The sequence below is a fragment of the Papilio xuthus genome, unplaced genomic scaffold, assembly GCF_000836235.2.
Source record: "Papilio xuthus unplaced genomic scaffold, Pxut_1.1 DF825783.1, whole genome shotgun sequence".
Classification (NCBI taxonomy): Eukaryota; Metazoa; Arthropoda; class Insecta; order Lepidoptera; family Papilionidae; genus Papilio; species Papilio xuthus.
In genome coordinates this window covers 3,097,020-3,115,744 of record NW_013532866.1, presented here as the reverse complement: position 1 = coordinate 3,115,744, position 18,725 = coordinate 3,097,020, and the positions used below count along the sequence as shown (strand labels likewise).

The 18,725-nt window shown below is 30.5% G+C and overlaps 4 protein-coding genes across 10 annotated transcripts; 2 read left to right on the top strand and 2 right to left on the bottom strand.

Moving 5' to 3' along the window:
• Positions 1-27: 27 nt before the first annotated feature.
• ValRS-m (Valyl-tRNA synthetase, mitochondrial) lies at positions 28-3,928 on the bottom strand. Of its 2 annotated transcripts, none has more exons than XM_013323206.1 (4): positions 3,659-3,928; positions 3,318-3,427; positions 2,665-3,155; positions 28-2,292 (listed from the first exon to the last, which is right to left on the bottom strand). In XM_013323206.1, exons 1-4 carry the CDS (start codon positions 3,897-3,899, stop codon positions 183-185), a joined length of 2,952 nt encoding a protein of 983 aa, XP_013178660.1. In that variant the 5' UTR covers positions 3,900-3,928; the 3' UTR covers positions 28-182. The 2 variants fall into 2 exon arrangements, with proteins under 2 accessions (XP_013178660.1, XP_013178661.1); XM_013323207.1 differs by having other exon boundaries at positions 3,332-3,427; positions 3,659-3,751.
• Positions 3,929-4,346: 418 nt separating this feature from the next.
• Seipin (lipid droplet biogenesis associated protein seipin) lies at positions 4,347-8,534 on the top strand. Of its 3 annotated transcripts, none has more exons than XM_013323242.1 (8): positions 4,347-4,768; positions 4,893-5,038; positions 5,988-6,072; positions 6,442-6,559; positions 7,289-7,427; positions 7,794-7,879; positions 8,074-8,146; positions 8,260-8,534. In XM_013323242.1, the coding sequence occupies exons 1-8, from the start codon at positions 4,500-4,502 to the stop codon at positions 8,325-8,327; spliced, it is 984 nt and encodes a 327-aa protein (XP_013178696.1). In that variant the 5' UTR covers positions 4,347-4,499; the 3' UTR covers positions 8,328-8,534. The 3 variants fall into 3 exon arrangements, with proteins under 3 accessions (XP_013178696.1, XP_013178698.1, XP_013178695.1); XM_013323244.1 differs by having other exon boundaries at positions 6,430-6,559; positions 7,340-7,427; XM_013323241.1 differs by having other exon boundaries at positions 6,430-6,559.
• A 1,850-nt stretch (positions 8,535-10,384) lies between these two features.
• Positions 10,385-14,697, bottom strand: LOC106125672 (leucine-rich repeat-containing protein 1). 3 transcript variants are annotated; one of them, XM_013322952.1, is made up of 6 exons: positions 14,128-14,697; positions 13,503-13,665; positions 12,809-12,904; positions 12,332-12,485; positions 11,810-11,943; positions 10,385-11,444 (listed from the first exon to the last, which is right to left on the bottom strand). In XM_013322952.1, exons 1-6 carry the CDS (start codon positions 14,616-14,618, stop codon positions 11,373-11,375), a joined length of 1,110 nt encoding a protein of 369 aa, XP_013178406.1. In that variant the 5' UTR covers positions 14,619-14,697; the 3' UTR covers positions 10,385-11,372. The 3 variants fall into 3 exon arrangements, with proteins under 3 accessions (XP_013178406.1, XP_013178408.1, XP_013178407.1); XM_013322954.1 differs by having other exon boundaries at positions 10,387-11,426; XM_013322953.1 differs by having other exon boundaries at positions 10,387-11,444; positions 11,810-11,925.
• Positions 14,698-14,939: 242 nt separating this feature from the next.
• Positions 14,940-18,343, top strand: LOC106125690 (uncharacterized). Of its 2 annotated transcripts, none has more exons than XM_013322984.1 (9): positions 14,940-15,184; positions 15,260-15,538; positions 15,621-15,766; positions 15,983-16,153; positions 16,248-16,430; positions 16,714-17,130; positions 17,251-17,487; positions 17,636-17,760; positions 17,949-18,343. In XM_013322984.1, exons 1-9 carry the CDS (start codon positions 15,106-15,108, stop codon positions 18,040-18,042), a joined length of 1,731 nt encoding a protein of 576 aa, XP_013178438.1. In that variant the 5' UTR covers positions 14,940-15,105; the 3' UTR covers positions 18,043-18,343. The 2 variants fall into 2 exon arrangements, with proteins under 2 accessions (XP_013178438.1, XP_013178437.1); XM_013322983.1 differs by having other exon boundaries at positions 14,941-15,184; positions 15,612-15,766; positions 17,949-18,342.
• The last annotated feature ends 382 nt before the right edge of the window (positions 18,344-18,725 follow it).

Here is an 18,725-nt window from a genome sequence, read left to right as displayed (position 1 = left end):
ATAAAGAACGATTTATTAAACATTTTATATATAGAATAAATAACTGAATTCTTATACCTATATATTTAAAGAATGGTTAGCTTTATTGACTTGATTTCAGAAATAATAATGTTGTTATAACACTTTAAATGCTACTACAATTTTAACCTGCTAAAGTATACTCCTGCCGAGAACTTGAGGTGTTAAATCAGTCTTTGTAGTTGTTTTAGTTCTTCCTTTTTTATAAGTAATTTTTCTTTGTCTAAAACTTTTGTATGTTCAGGCACAGATGTGACATAGTATTTACTTGAATATTTAGCTTCCAATTTATCTAAATTTTCTTCCAGTTTTTTAATTTTATTTCTTAATTTTTCTTTAGCGGCTGATATAATGTTAGCTGCATTGTCTTCTTCAATAGCTAATTTTATTTCAGTATCTTTATCAAGTAAGGTAGATACAGAATATTTGCTATCGTCTAGATTAATTTTTAAATACCCACATTTAGTCAAATGTAGAACTATGTCTTGATTATTGTCTAAATCCAACATTAATGTATCATTGTTAGTTGTAACATATATTGATGTTTTTATTTTATTTGAAATATTATACATTCCTTTTAATTCTCTAACAAGACTTATAACGTTTAATAATTTTGTAACTTGATTTTCTAAATCTTTGTTTCTCCAAATGTCAAAATCTTTTGTCTGTGGGTAGTCGAAGAAAGGTTTTTTTAAGTCATCAAAGTTGTGTATTATATTTGTTTCGAAATTAGGTATTTTTGGTATCAATTCGTCTGTGAGATAAACCATTATTGGAGCTAGACATCTTAGTGAAGTGTTCAGAACTGCCGAAAGTGTATGCGCGTGAGCATATCCCATATTATTATCATCAAATCCCGGTTTGGTTGCTTCAAGGTAAACATCACAAAATTCACTATAAATCAATGTTTTTATTGCTTTAGTTGCTAAATGAAAATCATAATCATCGATTGCTTTGTTAACTTTATCAACCATATCTGCTAGTCTACTTAAAATCCATTTATCAATATATGTTAAATCGTCTCGTGTTATTTCATCGATTGGTCTAAGTTTATTAAACGATAATTGCACGTATTTGATACTTTGCCATATTTTATTACAGAATAATTTGTTCGCATGACATTGATGGATATCGAAGTTGACGAAATTTGATTTAATGTCTTGTGACAATAATGTAAATCTTAAAGCATCAACTCCACATTCTGGTATACCTTTTGTTGTGGAATAATTACATTTATGATAATTTATAGCTTTATTTAATTCTTCTTTATTAATAATACCATCTTTATACATTCCATCAGTTTTAATTTTAAGATTTTCTAATGAAATTCCGTTAATAATATCAATTGGATCAATCACATTGCCTCGGCTTTTAGACATTTTTGCACCTTTATTATCACAAATCACACCGTGTAGTAGAATATTATTAAAAGGTAACTGTCCTGTTAATTCTATACCTAACATAATCATTCTGTGTACCCAGAAACCTAAGATATCATGACCGGTTACCATTAGGTTTAAAGGATAGAAATCTTTATAATCATCACTATTATGGGTTTCTGGCCATCCTAATACAGCAAATGGATAAATGCCAGATGAAAACCAAGTATCAAGAACATCTGTGTCTCTTACAATAGTAATATCTTCCGGTGCAGTTCTAAGATATTTTGATGCTTGTAATTTAGCTAATATCTCGTCAGTTGCAGCTATCCATATCACATCTTTGTCAACACTGCATTTGTAAGCTGGGATTTGATGTCCCCACCATAATTGTCTTGAAATACACCAATCACGTTCATCTTCGGTCCAATTTATCCAATTTTTTATATATTTTTCAGGATTTATTTTTAATTCATTATTTTTAACAGCATTCGATGCTGCTTTGTTCAATTTCCTACAAGATAAGAACCATTGTTCTTTAGGTAAATATTCTAATACATCTCCAGTTCGACTACATATTGGTAATGTCATTTGATGTGTTTGTACGGATTTTAAAAGTCCCATTTCATCTAAATGTTTGACCAACTTTTGTCTACATTCATAGCGTTTCATTTGATCAAACATTTGACATGTTTGCATCAAACCATCTTCATTTATAACTTGTACTGATGGTAGACGATGTCTTTTAGCGACTTCGTTGTCAATTTTATTGTGCGCTGGAGTTATTTTGACAGCTCCTGTACCAAATTTACTGTCGACCATCTCATCGTATATGATTGGGATGGTATCATTTCTGAATGGATGTATTGCTCTTTTTCCTGCTAAATGTTTGTATCTGAAAAGAAAATTCTTTATTATTAAGATAAATAGTTTTCCTATTTCAAACGAATATTTGTATAATACTAGATATTTTGAACCATAACTCATTTTAAAATACACTCTTAATATATATTTAATATCAAATAATTAATTTTAATAAAATAGTGCAAAATTTAACAAATTCAATAGTGCTATATCTCACTATGGGTTTCTAAGACCAAAATCTCTGTATAAAACATACTGTAAGACATGAAAGACGGGGACTTCTTACACAAAACAGATATAATATGTTTTAACCAATATTATGGTCTCCGAAACCCACAGTCAAAGTATCAAATGTTATTAAGGAACATCTAATATAAAAGAATTTTTTTTTATTAAAACATACCTTAAATCATTAGGATGTACCGCAATGGCTGTATCACCTAACATTGTTTCCGGTGTAGTTGTAGACACAATAATTTCTTGATTACTATCATATATTTTATACGCAAAGTTGTAAATTAAGCCAAACTTTACAGGGTCTTTATAACCTGGTAACTTTAAATCTGTTGGTGTATTTATTTGTATATTTTCCACTTCTATATCAGAAACAGTAGATTTTAAAGCGTTACACCAATTAACTAACGCTTTCTTTCTGTAAATAAGACCTCTTTCGAATAATTGTATGAAGGCAGTGTTTACAGCGTGTGAATGGCTTTGATCCATTGTGAAAATTTGACGAGACCAATCCAAAGAACAGCCTAAAGTACGTAATTGATTGCATATAGTGTTGCCATGTTTTTCTTTCCATTTCCATACTTCTGTGTTGAATTTTTCACGACCGATTTCATGACGTGTAATATTTTGTTTGCTTTTTAAATAATTCTCAACTACACCCTGAAAAATATTTAGAAAAATTTTAGTGGTAATTGTAAAGGCATAATAGACATACAGGCAGACAGACAACGATCTTATAAAGGTTCTGTCGTTTTCCTTTCAGGGTATGGAACCCTGAAAAGAATTATAAGTTTTATGGTAGATTTATTAATAATATTTTACCTGTGTGGCTATACCTGCATGATCAGTACCAGGGAGCCATAAGACATTGTGACCCATTGACCTCTTTCGTCTTACAATCACATCTTGTATAGTACAGGACAACGCATGTCCTGGAATTATATTCGTTTTTAACTTTTTGTCTTTGATTATGTAAAGATAAAGATTATTTTTATCATATTAAAATTGATTTGCAACCAGAAGTAAAGTTTACAAGGCAATATAAGGGATATTTGTAATTTAAATTGATACAACTTTAGGTTAGAATGTTTAAGATTTAAAACTGGATTACTTAAATTTTTACGATGAAAATTTAAACTATAAAATGTTTAAATTAAACTAACCTAAATGAAGTTTTCCTGTAACATTTGGTGGTGGCAGGACAACGCTAAACACCGGTTCTTTACTTGAATTCTTCGCAATAAAAAGTCCTTTACTTTCCCATTCATGATATCTATTTTTTTCCACAACTTCTGGTTTGTAAGCCGCCGCTGCTAAATCTGGAGTAAATATACGAGTTGTGCTTGATTTTAACGTTCTTTGTAATGATAAATTGTGAATTCTTACATTTCTCCTTACTATCATTTTAAATATTATCAATGTTGTTATTTTTATTTTTGACAGATAGAAATTTGACTATCTATTTTTTTGTTGATTAACCTTGTAGACAAAGGCAACGCAACTTTCAACCAGAATCTAAGCAAGTTTAACAATTCAGTGATTAAAAAAAGTTTTGATTATAATAAAGAGAAGATATTTCAATTTGTTTTTCAAGTCCGTTAAATGCAGTTTAAAATTATTTTAATTAAAGATTTATCCGTAATAACACAATAAAATGCGTACTTAGAAATTTTTCCCCCGATTTTGATACCTGTCGCCTGTCATTCTGTGACATTGTTTGACTTTGCTTTGTTGATAAAATTTAAAAACCTCATCATTGTTTCATCAACAGAAGTCTATTTAATTGAATATTCTAGTTTTTGGAAGTATAGTTATTGAATTAAATGTAAAAATGGACCACATAATGTGTAAACAATATTGTTACAAAGATATATAAACTCCATCGTCGTAAAATTAATATTTTTATCGTTATCATTTTAAAGTATTATCTACCCACCAGTCCTAGGTCCGTTTCCTTGACTGGGAAAGATAAGCTGAGGTCTCAATGTCCATTCGAATGTAGACATGGCTTTACTAGTGTATTTAAATCCATTTAAAATTTTACGAGATTTTGTCCGATTACCTATCGAAGCTTTTTTCGGTCGCCAATATTTAGATTATAAAAAGAAAACTAACGAAGGTATTAACAGTGTAAAAGAGATATTACTGAGGGCTGGTATACTTTTAGTGTTTTTATCCGCTATTTTATGGATTTCTATATTTATGTATGTTATATTTTACTACATTTATATGCCTAACGTAACACATATACGGCCCGTTCATTTACAATTCAAGTAAGTACTTTTTCGATATTTAAATTTCATTACTTCAAACTATAAATATATTATTAAAAGTTAAACATCTAGCCTAATAAACTGGCTGAATTTAATAAAAACCATTTTAAAATATTAATTCCAGACCATGTGAGGAACAAATAGGAGTTTGTTCCTTCCCATCGGCACATGTGCAGCTAACACGACGCACCAGTTTATTGATGTCAGGACAGCCATATCGGATAAAACTGGTCCTCGACATGCCCGAGACACAGATCAACAAAGACTTAGGCATGTGTTTACTATTATTGTTTTTTATAAAGTGGCCTGAATTTATTAAAATATCGTAATGACCGCTGCCACTAATCTAGCAAACACTTTAAAGTGAATAAAATAACCAAATTATAATTATATCAAAGAAGTGTAATCATTTCTTTTGACTTCATGTTTAGTGTCACTAACTTGCTCTAAGTATAAACTTGTAATACATGATAATTGTAGTGGCGTGGAAAGTTAAAGCTTGTAAATTCAAGTACAGCTCTAGCAATGGTCAGTATGTCAAGTTTATATAAATACACATCAATTGTAATAAATTAATTTCTGTCATATTTCTTACAGTAGTTGACATTTCATTCTTATTTTCCATTATTTCATCATGTTGTCGAAGTTCACCGTTATAACCTACTTTCTTGAACTTTCTTAACTTATTTAAATGATTTTAAGTTGTATTATGTACCTATTACTTTTACCTACACACAGTACCTATTAACCTTTGTAGTAAAATAAATGAAGAATAAAAATTTAGTAATATTATGTGCATAAGTTTCAATTGTGTTATCACTTGGGTGATTGTGGATGGGTCGTAGATCATCTTATCTTTTACCGGCAATGCATTTCTGCTATATGTAATTGAAATACTAAATAAAAATATAACGAGTTACAACTTGTAGTCAGATTAGTGGCGGGTTTATTTCTGAATCTCTTCTTTGTTTTTTTTTATTTCAGATTTGATCGTTTTTAGACTTCACTTTGGCCAAGGTCACTGGCTTTATACCTTTTTTATTTATAAGGTTTTAAATCTGACCATGACCTTTATCAGGCTTAGAGCTTCGGCCCTTTTACAAACTTTTTAAAGTTTATCAGATTTTCTCCTCTAGCTTTAATCAGAAATCTTTATGTGTTTTACATATTTTTATCTGGTCTTTATATGTGATATTTCGCAGACGATGTTTGTTCGCAGGCATGTTTATGGTTTGCGCGCAACTGCGGGCTAAGGGCGGAGTGTTTGTGTCATCTTCCTGTCGTGCTGCGATGATACGATATAGGTAAATGCAATCTCTGTATGTCCGCAAGGTTGTAACAGATAAACTCCGGAATGTCTGAACTGATTATGATGGTACTTTGGCTGAAAGGTAGCTAATGTATGTGAGCATGTTATAGGCTACTATTTTTTTTAACGAGGAATCGCTATATTAAGTAAGTTTAATCAGGGCAACCGAAGAGAGAAACTATCCCACAAATTATAGTTTTTAGGTCCACTTTACTAAACAACTATTACAGATTCTGTAGAGTTATTTTAATAAATTTAGTAGACGTGTCATTTATCTTAAAATTATGTTTCACCACACGACCATAGAGCTCTACCTTCTTACTAAAAATTATATATAGCAACACTGATATAGGTTTCCCTTCAGGTCAAAGTTGCACCATTTGATAAGAACCACCGTGTTCTCTCCCATGTTACTGAGTGGACTGGAGGAGGAGAAACAGCAAATACATGTCGAGTTATTCAGCGACTTTATTGATGATCCTGTAAGTTTTTAATTATTGTTTTTAATTAAGTTTAAATTATTCAACGTTAGAATTAAAGATTTTGTAATTTCAGTTTAAAGGAAATCAAAAATTACTGTCGCGTCGAAACAATGAATATTGAAATTTTACCCGCCATTTTCTTTACATACTTATTTGACATATTTGTATTGTTAACAAGCTACGACTTTGACATTTGACTTTGAATAAGATGACAATGGATTATACACCGTAATCTTATAAAAATAAGGTATATTTTACATTGTACATAGGTTGTCGGTATTTCCAAGGAAAAGCTATTTTGATGATTCATTCTATTATATCCCCTATTTTTAAGGTGATAAGGTATAGTATATGATGTACACTTGTCCGAGTCTAATCGATTTTGTTTGTCATTCAATAATACTGCATATTGTTATAGGGTTAAGGTATATAACACATTGTATATTTTTCGGTGCGACTCAGCCGCTGACGTCTATACATGGATAGGTTATAAACCATATTATTTTGTGCCATTTTGATTTTCATCATTTTGGCGCTGTAGGTTACGATTGCTAGCGGTGCTGTAAATTCGAACTAATAATTTAGATATAAATGACTGCCAGTAACGCTTTAACATTTTAAAGCAATAACCTATCTATTTATACAGATCAGTGGATTTAGCCTGAATGATTTTAATGTCAGTTTTATTTCGTAATGTGATAGTAATAAGGTTTATTATGCATTGTATAGGAGTTTTCGGTAACTGACGCGTACATTGAGGTGCAGTCTCGGTTCGTGCAGGTGTATGGTTGCGAGTTACATGTGCAGGCGCATTTCTCCGGACTACGGTACATTATGTACTACTGGCCAAGGATATCTGCACTTATTGGTCAGTTATATATTCATATAAATAAAATAGGAATGTCTGTATGTAAAATATAAAAAAAAACATTTCAAGAATTAGTAATTGCTTTGTAAAATAAATAATAATTATATTGTCTGTATGTTTGTTCCGGGTAATTTCGATTTTGACTGGAAGGTAGCTAATGAAAGCTGTCATGTTATAGGCTATTTTTTCTGTGCTGGAAAAGTCGCGGGCGAGAGCTAAACATAAAAACAAACATGATTTATAACATTTCTCATTTCATATTAATTGGGTGTGACCTGCACTAAGTGTAAAGGTTTTTAAGCTCTTGAATTCAAATCCGTAATAGTAATTGACTCCGAGTCAAACCTGTATGATGTTTTTTTTTAGGAATCTCAACAAATCTTTTTTTCGTATCACTGATATTTATCCTGAGCTGGTATCATCTGCAAGAAGGTCTGCCTGAATTTATAAAGGTAATTATTTAAATATATAACCTATTTTCGATGCAATAAAACATTTTTTTTTACTAATGATACGAGATTATTGTATGAAATTGACATTTGAAAATGTTGCCAGTAATTTTAAATTTTTATCAAAAAATTTCTTTAGAATAATAACTATAAGTCAGATACTAAATGCCAAAAATAATATGAAAAAACATTTTCAGAGTAAATTCGGTGAGAAGGAAATTAAAAAAGAAGAATCCATTGGTAAAATTAAGTTGGAGCAAGAGAGTAAAGGTAAGGCGAAATTTTTAAAAACTGCGTAATATGAAGATTTTTTTATATTTAATCTTATTTAAGGACTACTTTGCGTTTAAATATAACTAATTCTAGATGATTCTTGTTTCCAGACTTCCCATTCTTTGAAGACGAGGCGTTGCTACAAGAATTCCAGAAGTTGGAACAGAAAAAAGCTTAAAAGACTGAAATTTTATATTTTTTTAGAGGTTATTCCCTCCGCAAATCATTCTCTTCTCATCCTAAGCTTAAAAATGGTAGGAAAGGGAAGGCGACTAGAATTTGCTTACAGTACAAACACTCAGACGAATCGCGTCGTTGTTGGACATTTGTTAATTTATGTTGGTTTGTGGGTTTAAACCACTGTTAAATAAAAAAAATGGTTATTTGTGTTGTTTTATTTCAAATAAAAAAAATGATCGTATATTTTTCCATACCAATAAAACAAGTTTTCCAGAAATTCGGAAATTTATTTCCAATAAATGAAAGATATTTTATACATAGTTTGACACATGATATGTACAGATTATAATTCCAAATATAATTGTATACAGATTATAAAGCGAGATTTTTTTTTAAATATTTTATCTAATTTAATTACAAAGGCATAGAGGGCAGTTTGCGTTGATATTGTGCGATTTATTCATACATTATGTGCAAATTCAATAGAGTCATAATGATACGAAATAATATTTAACAAAACAAAAAAAAAACGATTATAAAATATTAGCAAAAATTAAAAAAAAATGTAATCTGTCTACTGAGAAAATATTAAATTCAATCATAATATTCCGAAAATAAATAAATTTTGACTTAATATTGATTATTATAATACATTTAATTTGGGAAAGTAAACAAAGTGACAAAATCTCCATTGTTTTGTGGTCCAGTCAACATATATAGATAAATCGATTTAATTTCGTTGCATATTTTACATATAATTAGGAAATATGTTGACGAATATATTTTATTTATACATTCCCAACTTATATCCACTAGAGATAAAATTATACAAAAACATATCGCCATCTCTTTCATTCCACTTGAAATGACAACAATACGCGTTTTTAATAAAATTTAAACGTTAGAAATGTATTAATTAAATCAACATAAATATATATTTTTATCAACTATTTAAGTAAAGCAATTAAGAAATAATTATAAAGAAAAAAGTTAATTTTTACTCAAATACCAAACAATTCTATGATTCACTAACCCTTGGATTATGAGACCAAAACCTCTGTATAAAACATATCGTCATCCCTGTCATTATCTTTGACAAAACAGAGATAACAATATGTTTTAAATATGTATTTTGGTCTCGGTAACCCACAGTAAGTGATTTAAATGATAATTATCTTTAATCGCACATTAGCCTAATTGTGTATACATTTGTCTCGCTCACGCCGAGTAATTAATTCTTTGTGAAGATTGCAATTTTTTATACAATGGAAAATATTTTAGAATAATAATTTTCTATATATTATTAGATTCATTTATTTGTTCAGACCTTTAATTTTATCTGTTTAAAAGATCATACGTTTTTATTAGCCAATAAGATGTTTAAGTGCATTTAAAACTAATAAGAAATAATTAAAACTTAAAATAAATAACTAAATAATTGTGAAAGTCCACCGTCAAAACTCAAGTCTGGTTTTTAAAGAAAATAAAACAGATGACTATTCCATAGTACAAAAGCATAAAAGTGAGGCAAAAAAACGCAGCCGGAGGCATTGTGTTGAGGTAAATTCCCTAAGTGTTGCCATGTAAAAAAAAGACATTAAAAAAATCGATTTTCAATAAGACGTCAAACTTGTAGGAAACATTCCACCTATAGATTAAATATCTATGGTTTTATGTCTATACCAGAGTTTCGACAATGGAAATCCACACTAATATTGCACCAGTAATAAAAAAAACCTTTTACTATAAAATAAGTCACAAGTTAAATAAATATGTCTTTTACTGTGAAAATGTGAATGATATCTTAATCCTATATATTTTAATTTTGATTTTTAAAGGAAAATATGTGCGTTTGTTATTATAGCGCAGAAACAAAAGATAAATAAAAAAATCTTAAAAAAGATAATTATTAATTAGAATTTTTTTTTAATTTTTCCGAAATTTTGTAAAACTATTTCTTGTAAAATTCTCACAAGAAAAAATGTATAATTTTAATTTAAACGAATTTCTAAATCCAATTTATTATATTTATAACTCAACTTAATTTAAATAGATTCCTAATGTCAACAAAACCTATCATTAAGATTGTTGCCAGTTTGAAAAATTAATTAATTTGTCAAAGAAATATTCGCAAATGTTAAAAAATAACCAGCGATTAATCGTCACATTTAATACTTTTTGATAATTAAAAGGCGGATAAATTTAAGAGAAATTAACTTCTATTTTGTGAAATAAGTCACATTTTTTAAATATTTTTAATACTGTTTTAAAGATATTGTTTTAGCCTTTTTAGCACCTTTAATCGCCTAAAAGACGATAAACTTGGCACATTTGATCGTTGGTTTAATTTGCGTAGGTATATTGGTAAGTTTTGGTAGAAAATTCGTTGTGACTGGTAACACAGCCAAAAAAATGATATTGTAATAAGATTATGAAGAAGTAATATAGTTAATTATGTACAGAATTACGTATACATTGAGCTGATTAAGATATTATTTTACGACATAAAATGTGAATAATATTTAAAGTTTCTCAACCCTTGAGTAATAGCAATTCGTGTATTTTAAAATATTCATATTCTTTATCTTATTTACTTTTTGTAAATTATAACCGAATTTAATAACATATAAATTGATTTAAAAGCCAGTAAAGTAAAAAAATAAAATAAAAATGTATCTATAGGATTTTACTATAGGAAGAAAAATCCTAAAATGTATATTATTCATGTCGCAAAAACTTTTTTTTTCTAGTGAATATTCATTTCAAGTTTCCAATGCCAAAGCTCTTGTACAAAAACATGTCATCCCTCTCTCTCCTCTTTCAATGGACAGAGACAACTATGTTTTGTACGGTTGCTTCGGCAATTGACTCACGATATTTTAAAGTACATGCCGATTATGTCTTATTTATCTTACGAGTTATTGATATTTATTATTCATAAAATATTTTAATAAAGTTTACTTCTAATAGAGAAGTCTCAATTCTTGAGAGCGCATATGAAATGTTGCCAGTATAGTTACCAATAGTTCCCGAATGGTAGAATTCAGCTCGCAGTGGAGGCGTAGCGGGACAGCTCTGGCAACACCATGCCTATAGCCTGGAAGAATTGCGCAAACTAAATGTTAGCGTGTTTACATTACCGTCCGGTATTTGAGGAATAGGAAAGGTAGGGGATTATTTTGGAAATAGGGTAAAATTTTACTTCTTACTTATATCATAAATGAGAATTATATGGATGGATGTTTGTTTGAAGGTATCTCCGGAACGGCTGAATGGTTCTCGCTGAAATTTGACATAGATATAGAACATAGTCTGGAAGAACACATAGACTAAGGCTAATCTCAGGGATGGCTTCAAGTATATCTGTCAAATTTAACATAGATGTAGGACATAGTCTGAAGTCATAGGGTATTATAATTTCCGAATCGAAGTAGGGGCAAGAGCTAGTACTATTATAATCGTATAAAAGAAACATCTCACCTCATTCTCTGCGCGTTCCTCGTCGCTCTGGTACTGCACATCCAGCTCCGAGCTGTTGACACTATTCTCCCAATCTTCAGATGACTCGATTGATGATGCGTCCAGTTCCATTTCCGCTATTGGTAATAATAAGTCTATTTACACTATAAATGTCTTTCTCCACATTTCTATGTATATCAGCTACTCTACTATGTTCTACATCAAACCAATAATGCAGCTATCACTACTAACAACTCTAGGTTTTGATACAATGTCATGCTATCAAAACCTTAACATAGAATGACTTCAATACTTCCATAAAGAAACAAAGATCTAATTCTTGCTAATAGCTTACAAGACACTTGGAATATCTGTCCCTTGGACCTTTAAACCTATCAAAGTTAGGTTGACTAGGTACTACTGTGAAAGATGAAATATGCAATAGTAAAAATATACATACTATAATGAGTTACTTAAAAAAGCAATAAATCTGAAGAAACTTCTTTAGTCAATAGGAAAATACAAATAATTATTAAAACTTACCAATCACAAGTGGATCATTATGCCTGGCCGCTGGCACAGCTGGTAATCGTAATGCAGTTGCATTAACAGCTAGAGCTTGGGTTGCATGCGCCCTGCTACTTGACGGTTGAGGATTAGGTATTATTTCCTCAGTGAAACGAACAAGAGGATATTCCTGAAAAATTACCAAATTCTTAATTTAAATCTGAAAATGCAAAATACTTTAAAATATTCAAATTTAAATAACTTTATATCTTGCATTATAACTATTTGCCTGTGTTTGTCATCAGTTCAACCTCGAACGAGCCCAAAACTCAAAGTTAGATGTAACTAATCATTAATCAATCACCCACTTACATGCCCAATGCTATTTGACTACACACATTCACAGAATCATCATAATATTTTCCTTTACCCTAAGTATGAGCTTTGCTTTTGGAATAATGTTGCAATACATCAAAATGTAAAAAGGGGTACACATTAAGAAAGACCACATACCTGATGAGGCAGGTTACATATTGGGTTCAATCTAATATCAATCATTTCTAACATTGTGAGCGGAGAGGTGTCAAAATTCTCTGGCATTGATGATATCTGAAATTATAGACTACGTCTTTAACTTTGACATCTAATATTATTGAACTGAATGTCAAAAAACCTAAGAACTACTAGATATAAGACTTAAAAAAGATTGTTTGACACATTTGTATCTTACTAATATTATAAATGCAAAAGTTTAGATGGATGGATGTTTGTTTGAAAGTATCTCCAGAACGGCTGCATAGATCTTAATAAAATTTGGCATAGGTGTAGAACAGTGTTTCCCAAACTTATTTTGTCTACAGTCCACTTTGTGAATAAATATTTTTAGCGCCCCCATATTTTCACATATTTAAAAACCACTATAACTTCAAAATAAATTAATTAATTATTGTGGCCTATATATGTATATTAATGGAGAATTCTAAACTAAACTTTTACTATAACCCGCAACTTGAGACCTGCGCCCACAAGGGGGCGTTATCGCCCACTTTGGGAAAGACTGGTGTAGAACTGAAAGAGTATATAGGCTTCTAATTAAGGTTTTTTAATTGTGCACAAAGAGAGTCGAACATACTACAATTCAGATACTATCTATTTTCTTAGACATAATAAAAAAAAAACATTAAACTCAAACACAATTTTTACTTACCTGATTATTATTGAGCTGTAGAAACATGAGATCGGGACATTTCATTATAGACATGGGAAACTCTTTGATTTGATTGTTTCTCAGATTGCAATGTACAAGTGACTCCATCTTGTCCATTGTATTTGGTAATGTTTCTATTTGGTTGTATTCTAATGTCAACCATCTGAAAATATATAACTTTATATAAACTATCTATATATTACATACATTTACAATAATAAAGGATAAGTTTTACCACACTTTTGATATCTTCTTTTAGATATATACAGATTAAATTAGCAATCATGAAACAATTGTATTAAGAAACAATTAACTAAAAAAAATGCAAAATAAAGTAAATTATTATCTTACTAATATTATAAATGTAAATGTTAAGATCATGGATGAATGGATGTTTATTTGGAGGTATCTCCAGATTTCAATGAAATTTGACATGAATGTAGAACACTGGAAGAACTCATAGGCTACTAATTATTTTTTATTCCGTGCGGACAGAATCGCGGGCGACAGCTAGTTTTTGTTAATAATAATCCATATTACACATAATTTTACTGACAATTGTATCTGAAAAAAGCTCAAAAATTAACAAATAAATCTATTACAAATACTATTTAAAACTAAGTACCTTAATTTCTGCAGGGCTGTCATTTCTTCAGGTATTTCTTTCAGCTCATTTCCTCGCGCTCCAAATGTATCCAGTTTAGAGAGCTTTCCAATTTCTTTTGGTATCTCTCTCAGCCCTATTTTGTTACACCAGAACGCTTCAAGATTTTCCAACTCTCCGATTTCAGGTATCAATTCGTTCAAAGGATTGTAACTTATGTTCAAATTCACGAGGTTTTTCAAGTTACTTATCTCCGATGGTAACGAGGTTAGATTGTTGTAATCTAAAGTTAATGTAGTTAAATTCGATAGTTGAGTTAGCTGCACTGATAATGAAGAAATTTTATTTTTATGCAGGTACAGATGTTCGACGTCCAAACAGGTGTACAAGAGATTCGGTATTTCAGCTATTTCGAAAGCGTTCAGACTCAAACGGGATTTCTTTTTCGCGACCGCCTGTTCTATTACTGCTAATATGTGATTTTCACGGATGAATTTCAAAATAGCACTCATCCTGAAGTTATTTTTGGTCCTATTGCATTATGTATTGCGTTTGAATTTGTTGGTGGGTGACAGGCGACAAGGACGACAAACAACAATTGATCAGGTGACAAATGACAGCAAAAAATTTTTATGTTGCCATCTGAGAAAATATTGTTTCTACCAAACTATTTACAAGGTAATTTCATAATTTTATAACAATATCTATCCACATTATAATTAAATGTAAAATCCTCTTAAACCATTAATTTACAGTATTATATATTTAATATGAATAAAAGGAAATAAAACATATGTTAAAAGTCTGTAACAATCTGCTGCTGTATAAAGGAACGTAGAAGGCTGTATCGATTAGTAAATGCTGAGCTAATCGATATCATTAAAAATAAACAAGTGCCGAAGTGCGACGGTGCTTTTGTGAGAAATAATGTGAACCGGCCACAGCTGCTTTTTATATTGTTGCAGTGATATATGATATTATTATTTTCGATATTCAAAAATGGCTACTATATTTTCTGTCCTTAAAATAACGCTTTTAATAATTTTTATAATACTTTATTTAAAAACATATGCTGAAGGTAATTTGTGGAGAAAAAAAAACTTGTAAATTAAAAGTGCGTAGTTGATATTAAATATTATTCCCTAATTTTTAGCTAATCAGCAAAACAAAACAGTTGCTAAAAGCCATCATGTTAGGAGGTCAAGTGTGGACGACAGCTTTTTCGATAGCCGGAAAAAGGAATCCTATAAGTCGTACCAGCCTGTTGCTATCAAATACCACAAAACCTATCCAAGGGCCGACGAACGTACGGAATATGACACAAATTCTTACGATAATGATTACGATGCAGTAGTATCAAATTTCACGTCTTCCATTTACGATGATAATCCGCCTCTCTACCCTAATCCTGAAGATTTTACTAAAAACCTCGGTAAGTTTTATACATTTTAAGTGTCATTTTTTTACTTAATTTATTGTTGTCTTTATTGTAATTTTTAACTTAGCTTTTAAAGGTGAAAATAAAGAACCAAACGAAGTGGAATTGCCAGATGATTCGTTAGCAGATGCTGATCTCAAAGAACACAATATAATCGATAGTGTGACTTACCTCTACGGGTTTAGTAATTGCCATGGATCAAAAAACGGATGGATTATATTGGTAACATATTACTAACATTACTGTTATACCAATTTGCGAATCTTTTCGACTGTTTTTACTTTATTAGAATACTATGAATTATTCCTGCATAATTACTTATATTTATAAATGATTTTACTTACCTACTTTATCTTACCTATGCATGCTATATTTGAAATGTGTACCTTTGTTTAGGTATACCAGTAATGTTCCAAATTATAATATTTCTTTTAACAGATTGTTATAAACACCGCAATATCTTGCACCCTGCTGGTTGGAGCTATGTTGTGGTTGTTGATTAGCGGTTACGCGGCGAAATTCCGACAAGAGAGTAAACTCTATCCTATTACAATCAACCTTTGCAGTTGTTTTATTGCTTGCGCTCTTATTTACGTGAAAGCTATAGGGGTAAGTAAGAATATCCACCAAAGTTTATACAGCAAATGTTTTAACGCTATTACGCTTTAATTTTGAATGAAAATTAATGTGCTGTTTCTTATAGGGTTCTTCATCGCCTTATGTCTGCGAGAAGATCGCTTTGCTATTGCATTACACTTATTTAACTTGTTCCACCTGGATAGTGACGATGGCAGCTGCGTTAACGGAATATTGTGCTTACGATACTATAATTCCACTGAAATATAACTATCTATTTGCCTATGGTATACCTGCGTTTGTTGTTATGGTATGTATCGAATAAATTATAGAACTTTTGTACCAACCAAACTGTACCAATAACCTTCATAAACAGCCTAAAAACCATGAAGTAATTGAGCGCCATATTATTTTAAATCAGTTATGAAAATAATTTCAATTTTATTGCGCATCATCTAAAAAAAAGCTCGACATGAGCTACTGCCCTTTACTTTTTTAAATTAATGTGCGGCGTCCTTAGTTTAACATTAATAAAATGTAATACAATCGATACCAATCGATAATCGATTCCTTATATCAAAATTTAATTACAGTTTAACTACGCAATTTCAATGGAACAATACGAAATTAAGCACTATTGTTGGATGTCGTTAGAAAAGGGTATGGTCATGGGTTTCATGATACCAGCTATGCTACTGATAATTTTGAATACCGGTATAATCTTACTCGGCTTAAGATTGGTACATAGGAAACAATCAGAAGCTATCCAAGCTAGATTACAAGAACTTTTGGATCGTCAGGAAGCAACCTATCGCAGAACCGAGCAAGTTAGCGACAATATTAGAATGAATGAAAACCATGAGATGTTAGACAATCTATATGCCGCTGGAACAAGCAGAAAAAATACTGATAGTTCTGAAACTTTGGACAAGGATTACAATGCGAGCGACGATAATTGCTACATTAACGTTGATTTGCCCAATGAGGGTAATGTCGAGGAAGGAATGGATGTGAGTATTGCCATAAAAAATTACCAATTTGGTAACTTATATTACCAAATGGTGAGATTTGTTAGCACATAAACTCTTTTATAAACATCTATTTTAATTTATATTCATCTAAAATTCCAGCAGCACATCCAAGATAAGGAAGGACAATACCGCAATGGTGGGAATGCGGCATACTTTGAACCTATTTGGATGAAATTTAACTGGGGCACCGAAGGCAATGATCTCAAAACTTACTTGAACCTTTGCTTGGTACTGGAACCATTCTTCGCTATTAATTGGGTGATGGGAGTAGCCGCCATTGAGAACGCTGCGCACTGGACTACGCCAACCATCTATTTGGTCCTCTCACTGACTATGGTAAGTTTTAAACTACCCTCATTTATTTTGACGTTTTTGATCTTGATAGTCAATCGAGTCTGTAGGTTTTTTTTCTACCTAAATATTTTATCGTTTTTACATATGGCCAAAATATATAATAAAAAATAATCCTTAATTTCTTTAACAGTACGTGTATTTCGCTGTGACAATCTGCTCTAACTTGCCAATATTGGCTGAAAAAACACCCGTTGCCGCCGTGACCTCGACTTCCGTCAACGATATTGGCGGGGAACCCACCATTATTCCAACAAGGTAAGCACTATTATCAATATTTTGAAGAAAGTAAACTATTCTCAAGAAAAGAGGAAAAATTAGGATGTTATATTCTAGTAAATATAAGCAAAAATAAGCTTTACCTGTTGTTGCAACTTGTTTGAAAAGTTGAACAATGTTCTTTTTATAACTGAAACCAATAATTCAAAAGGGTTTAATTGTTTTAGGACGACCGACAGCATTCCCTTACTGGATCCCGCGGTGCAACAACCCAATGGAACTCCCGCGCCGGCGGATACTATTAGTACAATCAGTATTTAAAAATATTTTCGAAAATTTTGATTAACTCGTTCAGAAACCAATTTATGGTTTGTCAAAGATTATGACAGTTGACTTCAAGAATGGAGGGAAACGATATTTAAATGTCTAACAGAAATGTTGATATTACTCGTGCATAAAGTTAAAGTTCTATGTTCTAAATGTTTACATTTAATATTCTACTTTACTAAGATATGAAATATTATATGTATTATAAAATATGTAAAATCTGAGATTGAACTTTTCATACTACATAATGTTTAAAACTTTGAAATTAAACTGTCCAATTTTAAAGTTATTTAGTCAATGTAAAAACAAAAAAGGGTTACTTTTAAATATTATAACTAAAGTTATGTGTAGTTTACAGATCAAAACAAGATTACAGATTTTATTTTCTCGTATAATATTTTTAAAGAGTTTATTTTTCTTCAATATATTTATTGTAAATAATTGTCGCGCAAAAGTTAGGCCTAAGACGTTTATTTTTGTAAGAACTTATTATTTTCATTGATCTCATTATAAATGCGAATGGAATTTTATGTAAACGTAAATTTTTGTCTTGAAATGTGATAAGAAAATTTCTAGATATTTAAATCATAAAAACTAGAATCTAGATATGTTGTTACATGTTTAATACATATCTTTGACAATTCATTTCTAGAATAAAAAGTAGATTTTCTAAGACT